A 15,736-nucleotide genomic window follows, 5' to 3' on the forward strand; every position below is an offset into this window, starting at 1 on the left:
CTCCCTTCCCAATCCGGCATCACTAGATCTCTCTATATTATGAGCCTTTCCATTGTTTTTCCTACAATGGAGGTAAGGCTAACAGGTCTATAATTCCCCATGTCCTTTCTTCTACCCTTTTTGAAAACTGGGACCACTGATGCCACCCTCCAGTCTTCTGGAACTTCACCTGTTCTCCCCAGGGCCTCAAAAATGGAGGCCAGAAGTGTGAGAGAACTCCTGCCAACCCAAGTACTCTTGGGTGTAAACCTTCAAGGCCTGGCACCTTTGTAATGTCCAATGCCCTGAGGAGCCCCTCGACTTCAAGGGGGGTGACTCTAATCTGTGCCCCTAAGTCCCCAGCCTCATCTAATCTCCTGTGCGGATATCCCCCATCCTGCTTTGGGGAGAACACAGAGGCAAAATAGTCATTTAGCATCTGTGCCTGTTCCCTCATATCAGTCACTGGATCTCCTTCCTCCTTATTTAGTGGTCCCACCGCTTGTCTCCCCTTCCTCTTCCTATTTACATGCTGAAAGAAGCCCTTTTTGATGCTCTTGATATTCTTGGCAAGTCTCAGCTCGTAATCAGCCTTAGCCTTGCGAAGAATCCTTCTGCAACGGGCCTCCTCCTCCCAGTGTACCCTTTTGTCTATTTCCCCAAGTACCCATTTCCTACAGAGGTTCCTCTTTCATCTAATCCCTCTAACCACCTCCTTTCGCATCCATGGTGGCACTCTCCTCCGCCTCTCCACCTTAATGACTAGATGTATCGTCAAAGCTTGCATCTCCAAAACCTCCCTTTTGAGTGCTATCCACCCCTCCTCAACTCGCTTACCTTCCAGTAACCTATCCCAGGAGACTTTCCCCAGTCTGGCCTTCAGCTGGCCAAAGTTGGCCCTCTTGAAGTCCCAGCTTCTAGTGCTCAACCTGCTGCATGTCCCCAGTCCCCTGATCTCAAAGCAAAGGATGGAGTGATCACTCGCATCCAGAGCTCCCCTAATCTGTACTTCATCTATCAGCTCCTCCCTATTGGTCAAGACCAAGTCAAGGATGTTTCCCCCCCTTGTCGCCTCTTGGACCCTCTGTGTGAAAAACCCTCCCTCTATAGCTTCTAGGAAGCGACGTGACCGGACTGTCACCGCCGAGTGAGTCTCCCAAGTAATATCCGGGAGATTGAAATCTCCCATAATTACTGTGTCTCTCCCCTGAGATATCCTTAGAATCTGGCCTGTCAGGACATCATCCAGGGTCTCAAGTTGACCTGAAGGGCGATAACATACCCCCACTGTCAGGTCTCTTTACCTGTCAAAACCCCGAAGTTTCACCCAGACTGCCTCTACCAAATCCCCATCTGTGCTTCATTCTATTTCACTGCATCCTATCCCTCCCCTGATGTATAAAGCCACGCCCCCACCTTTCTTTCCCTTCCTGTCCTTTCTAAAAAGATGATAACCCTTCTATGTTCACATTCCAGACTTGCCTTTCATCCCACCAAGTTTCTGTCCATTCCTAAGATATCAATGTTCAGTCTTGTCATCTCACATTTGACCACGTCCAGTTTACCTTGATTCATAGATCTTACATTCCAGGTTCCTATGGAGTATAGATCTTTACAGCATCGGAATTTCCTTTCACCACTAGATACATCCGCAACTGAGTGTCCTTTCGGCTTTGACCAAGTCACTTCATTCTTTCTGGTGCTACTAGTACTAGCCCTCTGCTCTTCCCCAGTAGCACATTGGACACTTTCCAACCTGAGGGGCTCATCTTCCGGCATCATATCATTTTGCCTTTTGGTACTCTCCATGGGGTTTTCATGGCAAAGATACTGGAGTGGGTTACCATTTGCTTCTCCAATGGATCACGTTTTGTCAGAGCTCTCTGCTATGACCTGCCCGTCTTGGGTGGCCCTGCACGGCATAGCTCATAGCTTCATTAACTTGTACTCTCTTGACAGCTGCAAAAGGCATGCTGTCAAAGGAAGATAAAGACATGAGGACTCTTTGTTCATGCAGCTTCAGTTTTAGGGAGTTGACTATTCTCAGTCCCATGCATTCTTCCAAAGGAATTTTGACAGCTGGAAACATATTCAGCTATAGGTCTCTCTCAAAAATGCCCCATTTCCTATCAAAACTCCCTTTTAAAAGAGAACCTGAGATTGACAGGTATCTGTCAACCTGTTTTCTTCTGAAAATTGGGTAGTATATGCTTTTCCACATCCAGAACATCTGGAGTCTCAGGGGGGAAAGGTGCAAAATGTATCATATTTTGAGAATTACCAAGGCAAAAAAATCCCATGTCAGTCATGCAGAAAAAGGGGTATGCATGCACCACCCACTTCACTGTTCCTAAGTGTAACCTCACACACCACTAGGATCACCTGCCTGGTTTCAGATGACGTGACAGTCCACGACAGGTAAAACAAATACTTCAGCAGCCCTCAGGTTCTCATGGTGGCTTGTTGGCGGAAAAACTGCATAAAGTGGGGTGGATTTCGACTTCATGACAACCAGCTATGACAACCAACCATTGAGATCAAACCCTTGCTCAGTGTAGGGTCCTAGGTTAGAGCAATCCTGACAGATGGCTGTCCATTGTCTCTTGAATGCCTCCAATGCAGTAGAGGCCACAACCTCCCTAGGTCACTGGCTCCATTGCTGTACTTCTCTAACAGGCAGGATATGCAGATATCCTGCCAGAATCTGGCTTCCTGCAACTTGAGCCCATTATTCCATGGCCCTCTGCAGTGTGACAGCCTTTTAAGTATTTGAAAAGTGCCACCATATCTCCCATCAGTCTGCCCTTCTCAAGGCTGAACATGCCCAGTTCTTTCCTGTTGTCCTCACAGGGCTTGTTTTTAGTCCCCTAATCATCTCTATAGCCCTCCTCTTCCTTGTAGTGCGGAGTCCAGAACTGGACACAATACTCTAGTTGGAGCCTAAGTAGTGTTGAATAGAAGGGAACCAGTACCTCATGTAATTTGGAAGATATACCTCTGCTAATACAGCCCATCATATCATTTGCTTTTTAATTTTTTTAATTTTTGCAGCTATATCAGATTGTTGGTTCATATTCATATTGCAATCTACAACAATGCCAGGATCCTTCTTGTTTGCAGGATTGTTGAGCAAATACCTCATATTTTGTTTATTTATCAGAGTATATCCCACTGTTCTCTTACAGACTTTGAATGGTTTTATATCCTTCCTACTCTCAATCTTATCTCCTCAATGATAACCATGTGAAGCAGGGTGGGCTGAGAGTTTGTGACTGGCCCACAGTCATCCAACTGGCTCCATGGCTGAGCAGGGACTAGAACCCAGGTCACCTGAGTCCCATTCCTACACAATTAACCAACACACTGCACTGGCTCTCTTGTATCTTGTAACTGTGACTTTGGTTCCCTTTTCCTAGGTAGGCAAAACTTGGCATTTTTCACTATTGAATGTCATTCTGTTGCTTTCAGCCCAGCACTCCAGCCTATCAAGATCACTTTTAATTTTGCTTCTGTCTTCCAGGGTGTCTTCCTACCCAATTATCTGCTGTCTCCACAATTTCAAGGGTAATGCTAAGTCTCTGCAAAAGGAGCCAAGATCTTAAGAGATTTATTTCCTATAGGCAACCATACCAGCCCTGGGCCAGAAATGTAGGAAACATCTTGAGGAGAAATTTTTCCTGTTCAGCACATTCCCCCACTCCCAAAAAATGCCCACATTAAAAACCAAAGCCATTACTGAAGTCTCGATGAAGATTAGTATTGTGAGTTGCCAAACAATGCAGCTTTGCCCTTTGCAGATTGGGAACGCTGGATGTAGCTGTGGTGCATTTCGTGCAGATGTGCTTTTGCCAGAGGCCAAATTTCATTTTGGTAAAAGGACCAAGGAATCATATTCCAGGGGTCAGAAGGAAGCAAAAGTATCAGCATATCTTCTGTGTTAAGCTTCTTTATGCTACTAAGGCTCAGGAGAGGCATTGAAGAAAAACTGCACAACAGCCAAGAAAGCATTGAAAAAAGCATTGAACAGGGTTTGACTAAAGGTGATAAGGCTAGAGGAAGAGGGCATAGCCCTCTAGGTAGCCTTGGTGGACAAGGTTTGGCTCTGAAGCCTGAGATTCTGCACTGCTGGTTTAGGGTTGCATGTTATTAGACCCTCATCAACTAGGTATTCACATGTGAGAAAGAAATATTTCACTATGCTCCTATTTTCCCCAGGAGTAAAACTGAAACACCAGGCTGTATCAGAACTGGTTCACTCTTGTAGCAGAAAATCCTTAGAACACAAAATTAAAGACCAGATCTTTCCATCTTGGTTCTGTTTCTTGCTCAGTAACACTCTGCAGCATTCTTATCTTTCTTTTCTAATCTTCCCTACTGCCTTTTTTCAGCCTCTATCCATTTTTACAGGGATTCTCACCTTTGGGAAGCCATCAATTCCACAGCCTTTTATGGTTTTCTCTTGGCAGCCCTTGACTTCCCTTGTATTACATGGACATCTTGAAACTAAACCTGTCAATGCTCTTGACTTGGAACAGATCTTAGAATGGAGAATCTGAACTTCTAAAAACTTATCTGTTTCTTGCCTTTTCTCCCTCCTGTCTTCAAGTGTGCCAATGACAGTACACCATCATGGTGACTTATCACTTACTCATCTGTGGGATGAGGAAGATTCTTCTGGTAGGGAAATTTGTTGCTAGTCGCGAAGTCATGTCCGACCCTTCCAAATCCCATGGACAACATTCCTCCAGGCCTTCCTGTCCTCCACCATCCCCTGGAGTCCACCTAAGCTCACAGATCAGCTAAGCAGTCTGCTGGAAAAATGCTTGTTGGTTGAGCATTTTTCCTCAGAGAGAATGAGGGGATGACCCAAGTTGTAACAAAAAGTGACCAAAAAGGCTAGTGCAGTTTGAAAATACCTCCACTCCCTAAATCCCTTGGATCACCTATTATCTGAATGATCCAGATACCACACTTAGAGCAACTGATGTAATCTGCATTTTTGATCATTCAGATGCTCAGATCCTCCCATATAATCCAGTTGCAATGTCGGTCTGTGTAAAAGGCAACTAAACTTTCACAGCAGATATGCCATATACATGGGGATTACTGTGCCCTTTATCCATAGGCTGAGTTCTTCCCACTCCCCTCGCTCAAATTGCACATCTATTGGAGCTTGCGTATGAGTAGCACTGCAGAACACTGGTCATCCAAAATGTGATGCCAGCTGGATCTATCTGCTGAGCTTTGTTTTTGTCCAGTCTTATCTCTTGCCTCCACAGCTAATGTAGAATTTAAATATGTAGAAGACTCTGACCTAACCTTGAACCCCACCCCGCGCCCTTCAGTCACTTCCACCTTTTCAGGGGGCCATAATGTGACAAAGCCCTTTAGCTTGAGGAAACATTTGAATGCTAGTTATGGCATGACCACAGACCTGCTGCTTTGCCTGTAAAGACAGGCAAAAGGGTTAGTGTCTCCGCTGGATGTGCCCCGGCCCTGGGACATGCTCCTGGGATCCTGGCATCCAACAGCACAACCAAACCTGAAACTGAAGCACCCAACTTGCTTTAAGTTATGGCAGTGATTTGCAATATGCAAATTAAGTCTAGGCTATGCAGATTCTGTACTGTTTGGGGCATATATGTTTTAAACATTAGTTAACTAAAACAAAAAATCCAGTCCTTAATGACAGAATATGTTTTAGTGATTAACATTGCACTGAGTTATGAAGACTTCATGGAAATTATCAAGTCTGTCATGGAGATTATCATGATACAGAGCACAGCATTTTATAAGAGGCTTTATATGTATGGTATCTGTTTTATAGATGTCAAGGAAGGATGTGCTTTAGTCTGAATGCTTGTTGCCAGCTTTCGTCATGTGCTTGTTAAACTTATAACTGGGTTTATGTGGAAAGAACCAAGCCTGCTTTAGCTGTAGAGATACGGATGCTAAGTTCTAATGAATTGGGCTGAGGAAGGGGGTAATCCAATTACTCCTGCTACATACGTGGCTTAGTCTTTGCAGTTTTATTGGATCTTAGGTGTACATAACCATATTATTTCCACCACTTTGAGAGTCTAGCTAAAGTACTGCAGGCGGTATTCTGTACTACAAAACGTCCATGAGGTCTCCTTGACATGCACAAGTCTTTCTAAATTTAAATGGAAACAGAGCATCAGAGCTGTTTTGTGCATGGTTTCAATTAAAGCTGAATCCAGAACAAAATTTCAACCCCACAGGAAATTCCACTGGGTCTAAAATCTTGCTTCTGCTCCAAGGAAAAATGGGAAGGACTGAGCATTATGCTAGGTTGGCTCAAAGCTCCGAAGTGTTTCACTGTAGATAATATAAGCACATTATAGAAGCCACACAAATTTGTTGTCTTGCAAATTTTCAATATATTAACTTAATAAGGCTCTCTGGGTGGGTTACAGCAGAAAAAAATACAAAATAAAATGTGAAATTGAATATAATAAAAATACAAAATAAAACAACAATTACAAATATAAAATACACCACAGTATAAAATGCAGTATAAAATGCACCACAATATCATATATATAATATTATATTTAGCAGCATATATGGGAAAGAGCCATAGGCATTCGACAAAGCATTTGTCAAAATTAAATCTTAGCAAACAAATTTCCTCAGCTAATGATAATGTGTTAAAAGTAGAAAAGAATCTTGTGGCACTTTAAAAACGTACAAGTGCATTTTTCCATAATAAATCTCCACCACTCAAAAGCAGAATGCCAGAAATGGCAAAATGAATTTCTAAACAAGAAACCCAAAGGGTTTGAGAAAACTGAAGTTGCATTTTTAAAGTATAATTTGCATTTTAAAATCTTTCAGGAGCTTTACACTTGTCTTTTAATTCACCACTGTCCTCCTAACTAATTAAACACAGTAAATGGGTAATGTGTTTTAGAAATTTGTTAAAAAATACCCAAGAAGCTAAAATTTTAAACATATCCTCCAGCAATGACATCCAGTATGTTACAACATTAGTTACAACATTAAAGAATATTGCATAGGCCCCAGTGCTGTAGTTCCTTTCTGAGCTTCCTGTCATCTTATACTCAGATTCCACAATGATTGCTGGCTGCTGCTTGCTTCCTTTGGTTGACCAGATGTTGCAGAGCAGACATCCTCTTTTTAAGACAAGAATTATTTTCCTTGTCAAGTCATTTTCCCACATAAGGCCCTCAGAAGATGTGGACGAATTGGTAAGCCTGCAGAACAACAAAGACTCGTAGGAGAAGAGTCAGACAGTCTTCCCCACATGACTTGGAATCTGCTGCCATATTTTAGAGAACAAATAAAGTTGTTACCCGTTGCAACTTTTCAGGCATTTTGCATTTTTTCCCCTTGCTGAATTCTGGATTCTCACCTCTTCTTAGCTTGCATTTCAAAACGTAACTGTGGCTATATGGAGAGCCTGAACAATTTCTACTAAGGTTTCTGTAGAAAAAACACCCCTAACATCCCCTTTTGCAATCCTGGTAACACACTGTCAGATAGGTATCACTGAGGGAGGCCCTAGTTTGAGTGTACTTCACTAAATTTGGCCTTTTACCTCTTTTAACATAGAGTGGTCAAGTTGGAAGGGGCCAAGGACACCATCTTGAGCAAAGTACCCATATCTTATAACTGTGCATTTGTTTCCTGTTCCTAGGTGCAGAACTTGACATTTGTCCATACTGAATCTCATTCTGTTGCTTTCAACCCAGTGCTCCAACTGATTGAGATCACCTTGAATCTTCTTTTTGTTTTTCAGGGTAGTAGCTTTCCTACCCACTTTTGTATCGTCCGCAGATTTGATCAGCAATTCCAGCACGTCTTCATCCAAATCATTAACTGAAATGTTGAAAAGCACTGTGCTGAATACTGAGCCCTGTGGTGCTCCAAACCTTACCTCTCTCCAGTCTGAGAAGGTTGCCACTGAGAAGCACTTTCTGAGTCTGCGTCTGTAGCCAACTATGGATCCACCTGATAGGTGCTCCATCTAGCTCACATTTAGCCAGTTTTCTGATCAGAATGTCATAGGGCACTTTCTCAAAAACTTTGCTGACATCTAGATATATAATGCCCACAGCATCCCCACTGTCCACAAGGGAGGTTCCCCAATCAAAAGCTGAGATCAGATTAGTCTCGCAAAACTTGTTCTTGATAACTCCATGCTAACTTCTAGTAATTACTCCAGTGCATTCAAGGTACTTTCATTTCTTGGATTGGTTCCTCCTTTCCTTTTTCTGTACACTGTAAGCAAGCAGTCCCTAACTCTAGTGGACTAAAGCCCATAGAAGAAGTTGATTTGAACAATCAATTTGGGTATCATTGGATGGGTGCTCTTGAAGAAGTACATTTTCATATTCCTTCCTGACTTTATTTATTTATTTATTACATTTTTTATCCCATTATTTTTCCTTTCAAGGAACTCAAGGCAGATTACATAATCGCCTCCTTCTCTCAATCTTATCATTACAACAACCATGTGAGGTAGGCTGGGCTGAGAGGCTGTGACTGGCCCAGAGTCACCCAGTCAGCTCCATGGCTGAGTGGGGACTAGAACCCAGATCATCTGAGTCCCAGTCCCACACTCTTAACCAGAACACACTTTAGTTCCTCTTTCAGTAGTTTCATTCAATAAAATACTAAGATCCCAGTCCATCAACAAAATACAGATTCTTTGTGGCAGGGAATCAGTACAGAAAAGAATAAACTCAGAGTCATAGAATAGTAGAGTTGGAAAGGGCCTAAAGGCCATTGGGCCCAACCCTCTGCTATTGCAGGAAACTAAGTTACACCATCCCACTCAAATGGCTGTCCAGACACTTTTTGAATGTCTCCAGCCAGAGAGAACCCACCACTTCCCCAGGAAATAGGTTCCATTGACATACTGCTCTGAGGAAATTCTTCCTAGTATCTAGTCTAAACCTGTCTTCTTTCAACTGCATTATTGTGTGTCCTGTACTCTGGAATGAATGGGAAGAGATCTTGTTCTTCCTCTTTGTGACAGCCTTTGACAGCCTCATTTCACCCCTCAGTCTTCTCTTCTTGTGGCTGAACATGCCTAGTTCTCTCTTTCCTCATAGGGCTTTGCTACCAGTCCCTGAATCATCCTTGTTTCCCTTCTCTGAACCATTTTAGCTTTTCTGCATTTTTTTAAAACTTAGGTGCCCAAAACTGGACACAATACTCCAGGTGAGGTCTGACTAGTGCTGAGTATAGTGGAACTCATACTTCATGTATTTTGGACATGACACTTCTGTTAATACAGTCCAAAATAGTGATTGCTCTTTTTGCAGCCACATCATATTCTTGCCTTCCAGAAACATCCATAAACAAAGTACAGCTCATGAAAATGGGAAGAAGTTAGAATCCTTACATCAGCTTATTCCTGCAATTACACCTCCCTTCTTCCACATAACAATCCTTGTTTCTTGGAAGTTAAGTTTCTAGACATCGTGTTAGGGGACTACAAAGCAATTGCCTTTGAGTTAATCTGGTATTGCTTAAATCAGTCATTTCAGCAGCACATTTATAGTGTATATTAATAACATATTTTGTGCTATCCCCCTCACCTACCTCCACCACAAGCAGATGAAATGGTTTGTTACACTTCTCATTTTCTGAATAGGGAAAGTTCATGACTGACCTGAAACTTAAATCCAGACCCCAACCTCAAATTATAATAGTACCTGTTGGTTAACATAGGTGGTGAGTCTGAATATGTAAAATACATATAAAAATTCTGAATCACTTAAAAATCCTTTGGGAATATAATATAATGTAATATAATAATGCTTGCCTTATTATTTTGGAATGAGTTGAAATGAATTATTTAAATGAGCAGTGTTGCCATTTTATTCTGATAGCTGAAATTAGGAATTTCTGACTTTTCCAAGATAAAAGTGGTAGAAAGTGCTCTATGTTTCTTTCTTAACTGCTAAGAGAATCATGGTGGTGGGCTCTATCCTGTGCTATCTTCTTTCTTCTCTCTTAGATACTTGAATTGAACAAACGCATGTCAGCTATCGAATGTATGCTGAACCGTCTTGAGGAAAAGATCCTGGTTCACTCAGAGGTAAAATCAGGAATGGAGGCTTCTTCCACATAGTCAAGAGCCTTGTTTGGGCCTTCGGTTCTTGTGTGAGGGAGAGTGGGATTGTGCTTGCTGGGTGAGGCCCCTGCACTGTATTCCCGAGGCCTCCGTCGCATTCCAGTTGCCCAGCCTTGCCACCTGTGTTGAAGGGAAAGGCCTGGAGAGGGAGTGGGCTGTGCATGCTGAGACTCCATGTGCCACTGGGACCCTGGCAGGGGAACCTTGCCAGAGATCAGCCTGGCTGGCACAGCAGCCTTTCCCACACCATGCGCTGACTTACAGCACTCCTTCCGTGCTGAAGTTCAACAGTCCTGCTGGAAATGGGTATTTGTGACTTTATTGGAAATGCATGGCTGCTTTAGTGTTTTATTAGGAAATGCTTTGAGTTGAATATTAATGTGTTAGTTTGTAAGCCACTTTGAGAGTTACATAAAGCAGTTTGCTCTGTGAAATAAAAAATAGAACACTCTCAGAGGACATTAAATGTGAAAGAAACCCGTGCTTTTTTTGTTTGGGCATTTTCAGCACGGACACTAGAAATACCTCAAAGTTTCTTACAGACGTATGGTGCAGAAGTGAACATTGTTAATGTGCAGGTTAGAAAGCACAAGGAAATGAATGTTCAAGCTAAAGTAGATTTTTTGTGGCTACTACAGATGCAGCAAATGTAGAAAATATATATTTTAGTGCCTACATGTATATTATCGGGACTGTTTTTTATATAGCCAGAAAACTGAATTGCATGAAATCCTTCTTTTCACCTGGGTTTTCACCTTCTATCTATCTATAAAATTTGTATGCCGTCCAATTACTTACGTCTCTGGATGGCTTACAACATAGATAATGTTGTTTTTACCTAGTTTCTTCTTCACAGTTATTTATTTTAAGTCCCATAGGGGTGCTGCACTCCTGTATATTGTTTTTCCACAGTGGGGATCAGTACTTAGCCATTTGCTGCTGGGTCCTAAGTCAGGGTAAGGAGGTAGGAACAATTCCACTAGCATCAGGGCCTACCATACCGTTACTGACAGGCAGACATCTATTTCTCATAGTGCGGTTTCAAGCAGTAGTATTGTCCCCTGAATAAACTACTGTAACATCACCATTGACCGTACCACTAATGTGTCCTTTTCTGAAGATCACGGCTACACAATCTCACAGACTCCCCTTCAGAAATCAGTCCCAATCCCCAACCCATCCTTCAAGCAGTTATGCATAGCAGAAGGAGGTACAGGTAGAAGAACAACCACTATCAATCCTCTCCAAGGAAGCAGCTCCGTTTTATTCCGTATAGATTCCTGGCAAGTAAAAAGTTGGAGTGGTTACCAAGCTGCCCAGAGCCCATGGGCCCCTTAAGGTTCTGGTGGTGGCTTGTGAACCATGGCAACAAGCCACGGTTGCTGGGCTTGTTGCAAGTAATTGTGCAGATCACTCCGGCACGCTGAGGGCACCGGCAGTGGGACAAGCAAGCCGCTATGGTGGATCCCTCCCCACCCCGGGTGCTCGTGAGAACAGACCCAGAAGCAGCAGCTGGGCTGAACTAAGATCACAGAGAGAGCGGACTTTTCTCCTAAGCGACCAGTCAAAGCTAGCAGCTGCGTTGCCGCTATCCTTTCCAAGGTGGTTCATGCATGTTCTCAGGCGCTGCAAAAGAGCCAGGCGTTCAGTCAGCAAAGTAAAGGTAGGTCTGATATATTTTCTAAAATGTTTCCAGACAAATCACTCCTGCAATTTCACTAATTTTTCAGAGTCTCAGTTTCTGGCTAGCCTTAGAAGGCACCCATTGAAATGTTAAAACAGCTTCGTAAAACAGACTGGATCATATAGAGGAATATTTCTTATATTTGCTCTTCTAGCCTTTGGCTCCTGAGTCTCAAATGGATCCTAACATAGAAGAGAAGGAACTGAAGAGAAAACTAGAAGAGATGGCAAGTAACATCAGTGACAAAGCAGTTTCTTCTGAAGAAGAAGAGGGAGGAGGGGGAAAGAAGACCAACGAGTGTGAGGCAAAGATGAGCTCGTCCAGTGATGACCTACCCATTGATGCTAAGGAGGTACCGCCTTCCCTTTCACTGCTCCTTCTGTCTTGCAGAAAGTCTGTTGTGCACCTGAATTTCCCTACGTTGTGGTGCAACCAGCTTGCTTTGCCCGTCGTGCTACATGCAATAATGCAATGGGGGGATTCAGATAGTTTAATCATTCCCCTTCCCGGCAAGGGTAATGATTGCAGTTACTGTGTCCATATAATTGCATATGATAGTACACTGAGACTGTTGTATGCAAATCAAAACACTGTTTAGGCAATATAGCTGTGCAAATACACCCTTGTGGTCTGTTAATAAACACATTATTGATAAATAATGCTTGGGGTCAAAGAAGATGTAAACATGAAAAACAGATCTCCCGTTGTGTCTTTTGTAAAGTTTAGTAGGCAGCTATGAGCTAGGGGAAGGAGCCAAGCCAGGCCAGGTCTGGTGTTTGTGGTAACTCTTGCTCCTGCACTGTGTTCGTATTGGAAATTGCCTCCCTCCCTCCCCCTCTGGCTCCGATAGCATTTCTAGTGATTTTTTAGTTTTTTATGTTGATAATGGTTTTTTTTACTTTGTATTCTCTTAAGAGCGATCTAAAGGTGAGCTGGCAAGAGAAAGCAAAGCCATGGGTGAGCACAAAGGTGGGGGGGGGCGGGTAGTTGGTTAATGCATATATCCTTTATTTAGCACTGCTAATTCATTACTGCACCAGCTTCAAGCAAGTATGAATGAGGCATTTCCATCGCTGACTCTAGGATTCTGTGGACCTGGATTAATACTTTTTGCTGATCTCTTTGTTGCTCTAGTAGGAGGGCCTTCTCTGCAGTGGCGCCCCGATTGTGGAACATGCTCCCCAGAGAGGTCCGCCTGGCGCCAATGCTTCTTTCTTTTCGGTGTCAGGCGAAAATCTTTTTATTCTCCCAGTATTTTAATTGTTAACTTATTTTAGCTAGTGGGTTTATATTTTAACATTGGATGCTGGGGAACTGTTATTCTTATTTCTATTTTTAGGATTAATTTGCTGTAAACCATCCTGAGACGTCTAAGCATGGAACGGTATAGAAACATTTTAAATAAATAAAAAGCATGAATAATTCCATTATAATTAAAGAATGGAAGAGTGTGTCTCTTCTCCTGTTTCCTAGCTTCTCTTTGGGCACCCTTTATATTCAAGTGCTCCATTAGCACAAAAAGAAGAGGGCTATATTCGTTTGGGTTTCTAATGGCTTTTTTGGTCAACTTTTCCCCATTTTATTGTTGCTGAGCATCACAATGCCTCTCTTAATGAACAGCTTTAGTGTGAAAGAACTGAACATGAGCCAAACTGCCTATATCAGTTTGTGCTAAGCTACCTTCTCATTATCTAAGACTAGGATATAAAAAGTCTGGGCCACAGGCAGCCCCCAGGCCCTGTCTGATGGCCCCAAAAGCCTCAATGACTGCCACTGCAGAAAAAGTGGGGCCTGGAAAGGAGGAAAAAGGCATTCTTGGGAAAGAGTTTGTGGTCAAAATTTCCTGTCTACTTTCTTGAACACTGGGAATGAGCAAAGAGGCTGTTCTCTAGATTCCTCCCCCGCACCATTTTGTTGACTGGCGTGGGATGGACTGGCTGAGTCAGCAGGGCTTCAATAGCCTGATGCTGCCCTTGAAAGAAAAGATCTGTTGCTGCTGTTTGTACTAAATGGAATTAAAAAGCACCCATCATTAGCTTCTTGGCAGGACTGATGTGGCGTTTATGCTTTCACAGCCCACATGCGATATGAGCCACAGGTGAGCATCACATGGACATAGCATTTGAAGATGAAGGTCTCGTGCTTGAAGTGACGCACGGTTATCCACCTCATCATGAGACTCTGAAGGGGTAGTCCCTACCCTGCCCCTTTCGTGGGTGGCACAGAAAGAACCATGACAGCTGTCCCTCCCCACACACACTGACATTGCAGCAAGGCCTCAGAAAGGGCAAAAAGACCAGGCCAAGGAGCAGGAAGGAGAAGAAACTGGTTCTGGGGTCCATACCTTGGGTGCCTCGGTTTCCTTCCTTCACTGTCCCTAGTGCTTCATCTAGGTGACCAAGAACAGAAGTCCAGTTGAAATGCAGGGCATGAATGTGGCACCTCCTCCCATGCACAGGATGCACATAAGCCTCCAAGTCTGGGAGATGACATTAATACCTGTGGAATACCATAGGCCACCGCTATAACACAGCCCTTAAGAAGGTCAGAACAAGTAATAATAAAAATACAGTGAAAGACAGAATAGAACATATTGGCATAACAATAGAACAGCTGTGCCCCGCAAAAGACAAGGCGATATTATAAATTTAGTGGAACTTACCCAAATAAAGCACCACAGAGTGTATATGACTGAAACAAATGTGAATTTCAATGAAAAGGTGATCTTTCTAACATAAAAAAATAGAAAGCCTAAATGGACTTCTCTCCAGTCTGATGTTCTTTTTTCCATCATTGTTTCTTGAGCGGTCCTAATGACAAGCAGATTTGTCAATTATTTTTCTCCTCTTCTCCTCTCCTCTAAATATAATGTAAACCCTTCTGTCACCAAATAATCTCAGAAGACGATCAGACTCTGCTTTAACTACAGTGCAGCCTTGGACAGTGTGGACCATAAGAAGTCATGGATGGCTCCCAAAACTCTGATGCTTGGAGGCTTACAGGCATCCCGTGGAGTGTGGGAGGAAAACGGAAGCCTTCACTGGCTTGCCTGGTGTAGCAGGCAGGGGAGGGCCCTGGTCTCCATGGCCAACCTCATAGGACTTTTCCAAGTGCACAGCAGGGGCTCTGACGCTTCCAGTGCCTACTGGCCGTGGGATTGTGCCCTAAGCTTGCATTTTAACATACAGATAATTTTGTTATTCGATACTTTAGGACCGCCATATGATGATTCCCTTGGAAAATCAGAATTGGGACATGTTTCATACATGAATGCTGTGGTAACATTCTTGAAAGTGTTGTTAGGATGTATTAATAGGTTTTGTATAAGTTACCATTGTTCGCAGCCCCACCCTGACTCCATGCATAACTGCTTTCCAGACAACCCACCAAGGCATTCCTGGGAGCAGAATGTAGAAATGAAGAGGCCCAAATAAAACCCTTCACTATTGGACACAAATGGTCACCATTAAGGGTCACTTCAGGATCTCCAAGGCATAATGTAGTTTCTCTGCAGCTGTGTAGCAGCTGCTGCCTAATGAGAGCTCTTCACTTGCATTCTGAGGTGGTGTCTTTATCACAGATTTATTCTGTGAAGTATCCAAGATCAAAGCTCTCCTTCAGCGGCGGGTCCACTTGAAGCTGAGAGCGCTCCGTGGACAATGTGAACCCTCCAATTAAAGCTTTTACATCCCTCCCCACACCTCCCCTGGCCGCACTTCACTCTTATCCCCGCCATTTCTGCTCCCCTGCACACAGGTTACAATAATTCTTGGGTTGCTCATTGCGGCATCACAGCCAAAGTGCTTGAGAGCCATTAGCACCATAGAGAGAGCCCTGCATGACTCACCGAAAGGCTAGAAGCATTAGGACGATGATTTTCTTCTCTTGCAACTTGGGAAATAGGAAGGAGTTGCCTCAAACCTAAGAAGGATTAGAAAGAAAAT

At 43.2% G+C, this 15,736-nt stretch overlaps 1 protein-coding gene across 1 annotated transcript in view; it reads left to right on the forward strand.

Annotated features, from left to right (window-relative positions):
- MLPH (melanophilin) overlaps positions 1-15,736 on the forward strand; it is a 79,948-nt gene that overhangs the window by 51,964 nt on the left and 12,248 nt on the right. The window contains exons 10-11 of the mRNA XM_044432142.1: positions 9,992-10,072; positions 11,947-12,144. Coding sequence (XP_044288077.1) covers positions 9,992-10,072; positions 11,947-12,144 — 279 coding nt within the window. The remainder of the gene's footprint in view (positions 1-9,991; positions 10,073-11,946; positions 12,145-15,736) is intronic.

The sequence above is a fragment of the Varanus komodoensis genome, unplaced genomic scaffold (genome assembly GCF_004798865.1).
Source record: "Varanus komodoensis strain SLA01 unplaced genomic scaffold, ASM479886v1 scaffold23, whole genome shotgun sequence".
Lineage (NCBI taxonomy): Eukaryota > Metazoa > Chordata > Lepidosauria > Squamata > Varanidae > Varanus > Varanus komodoensis.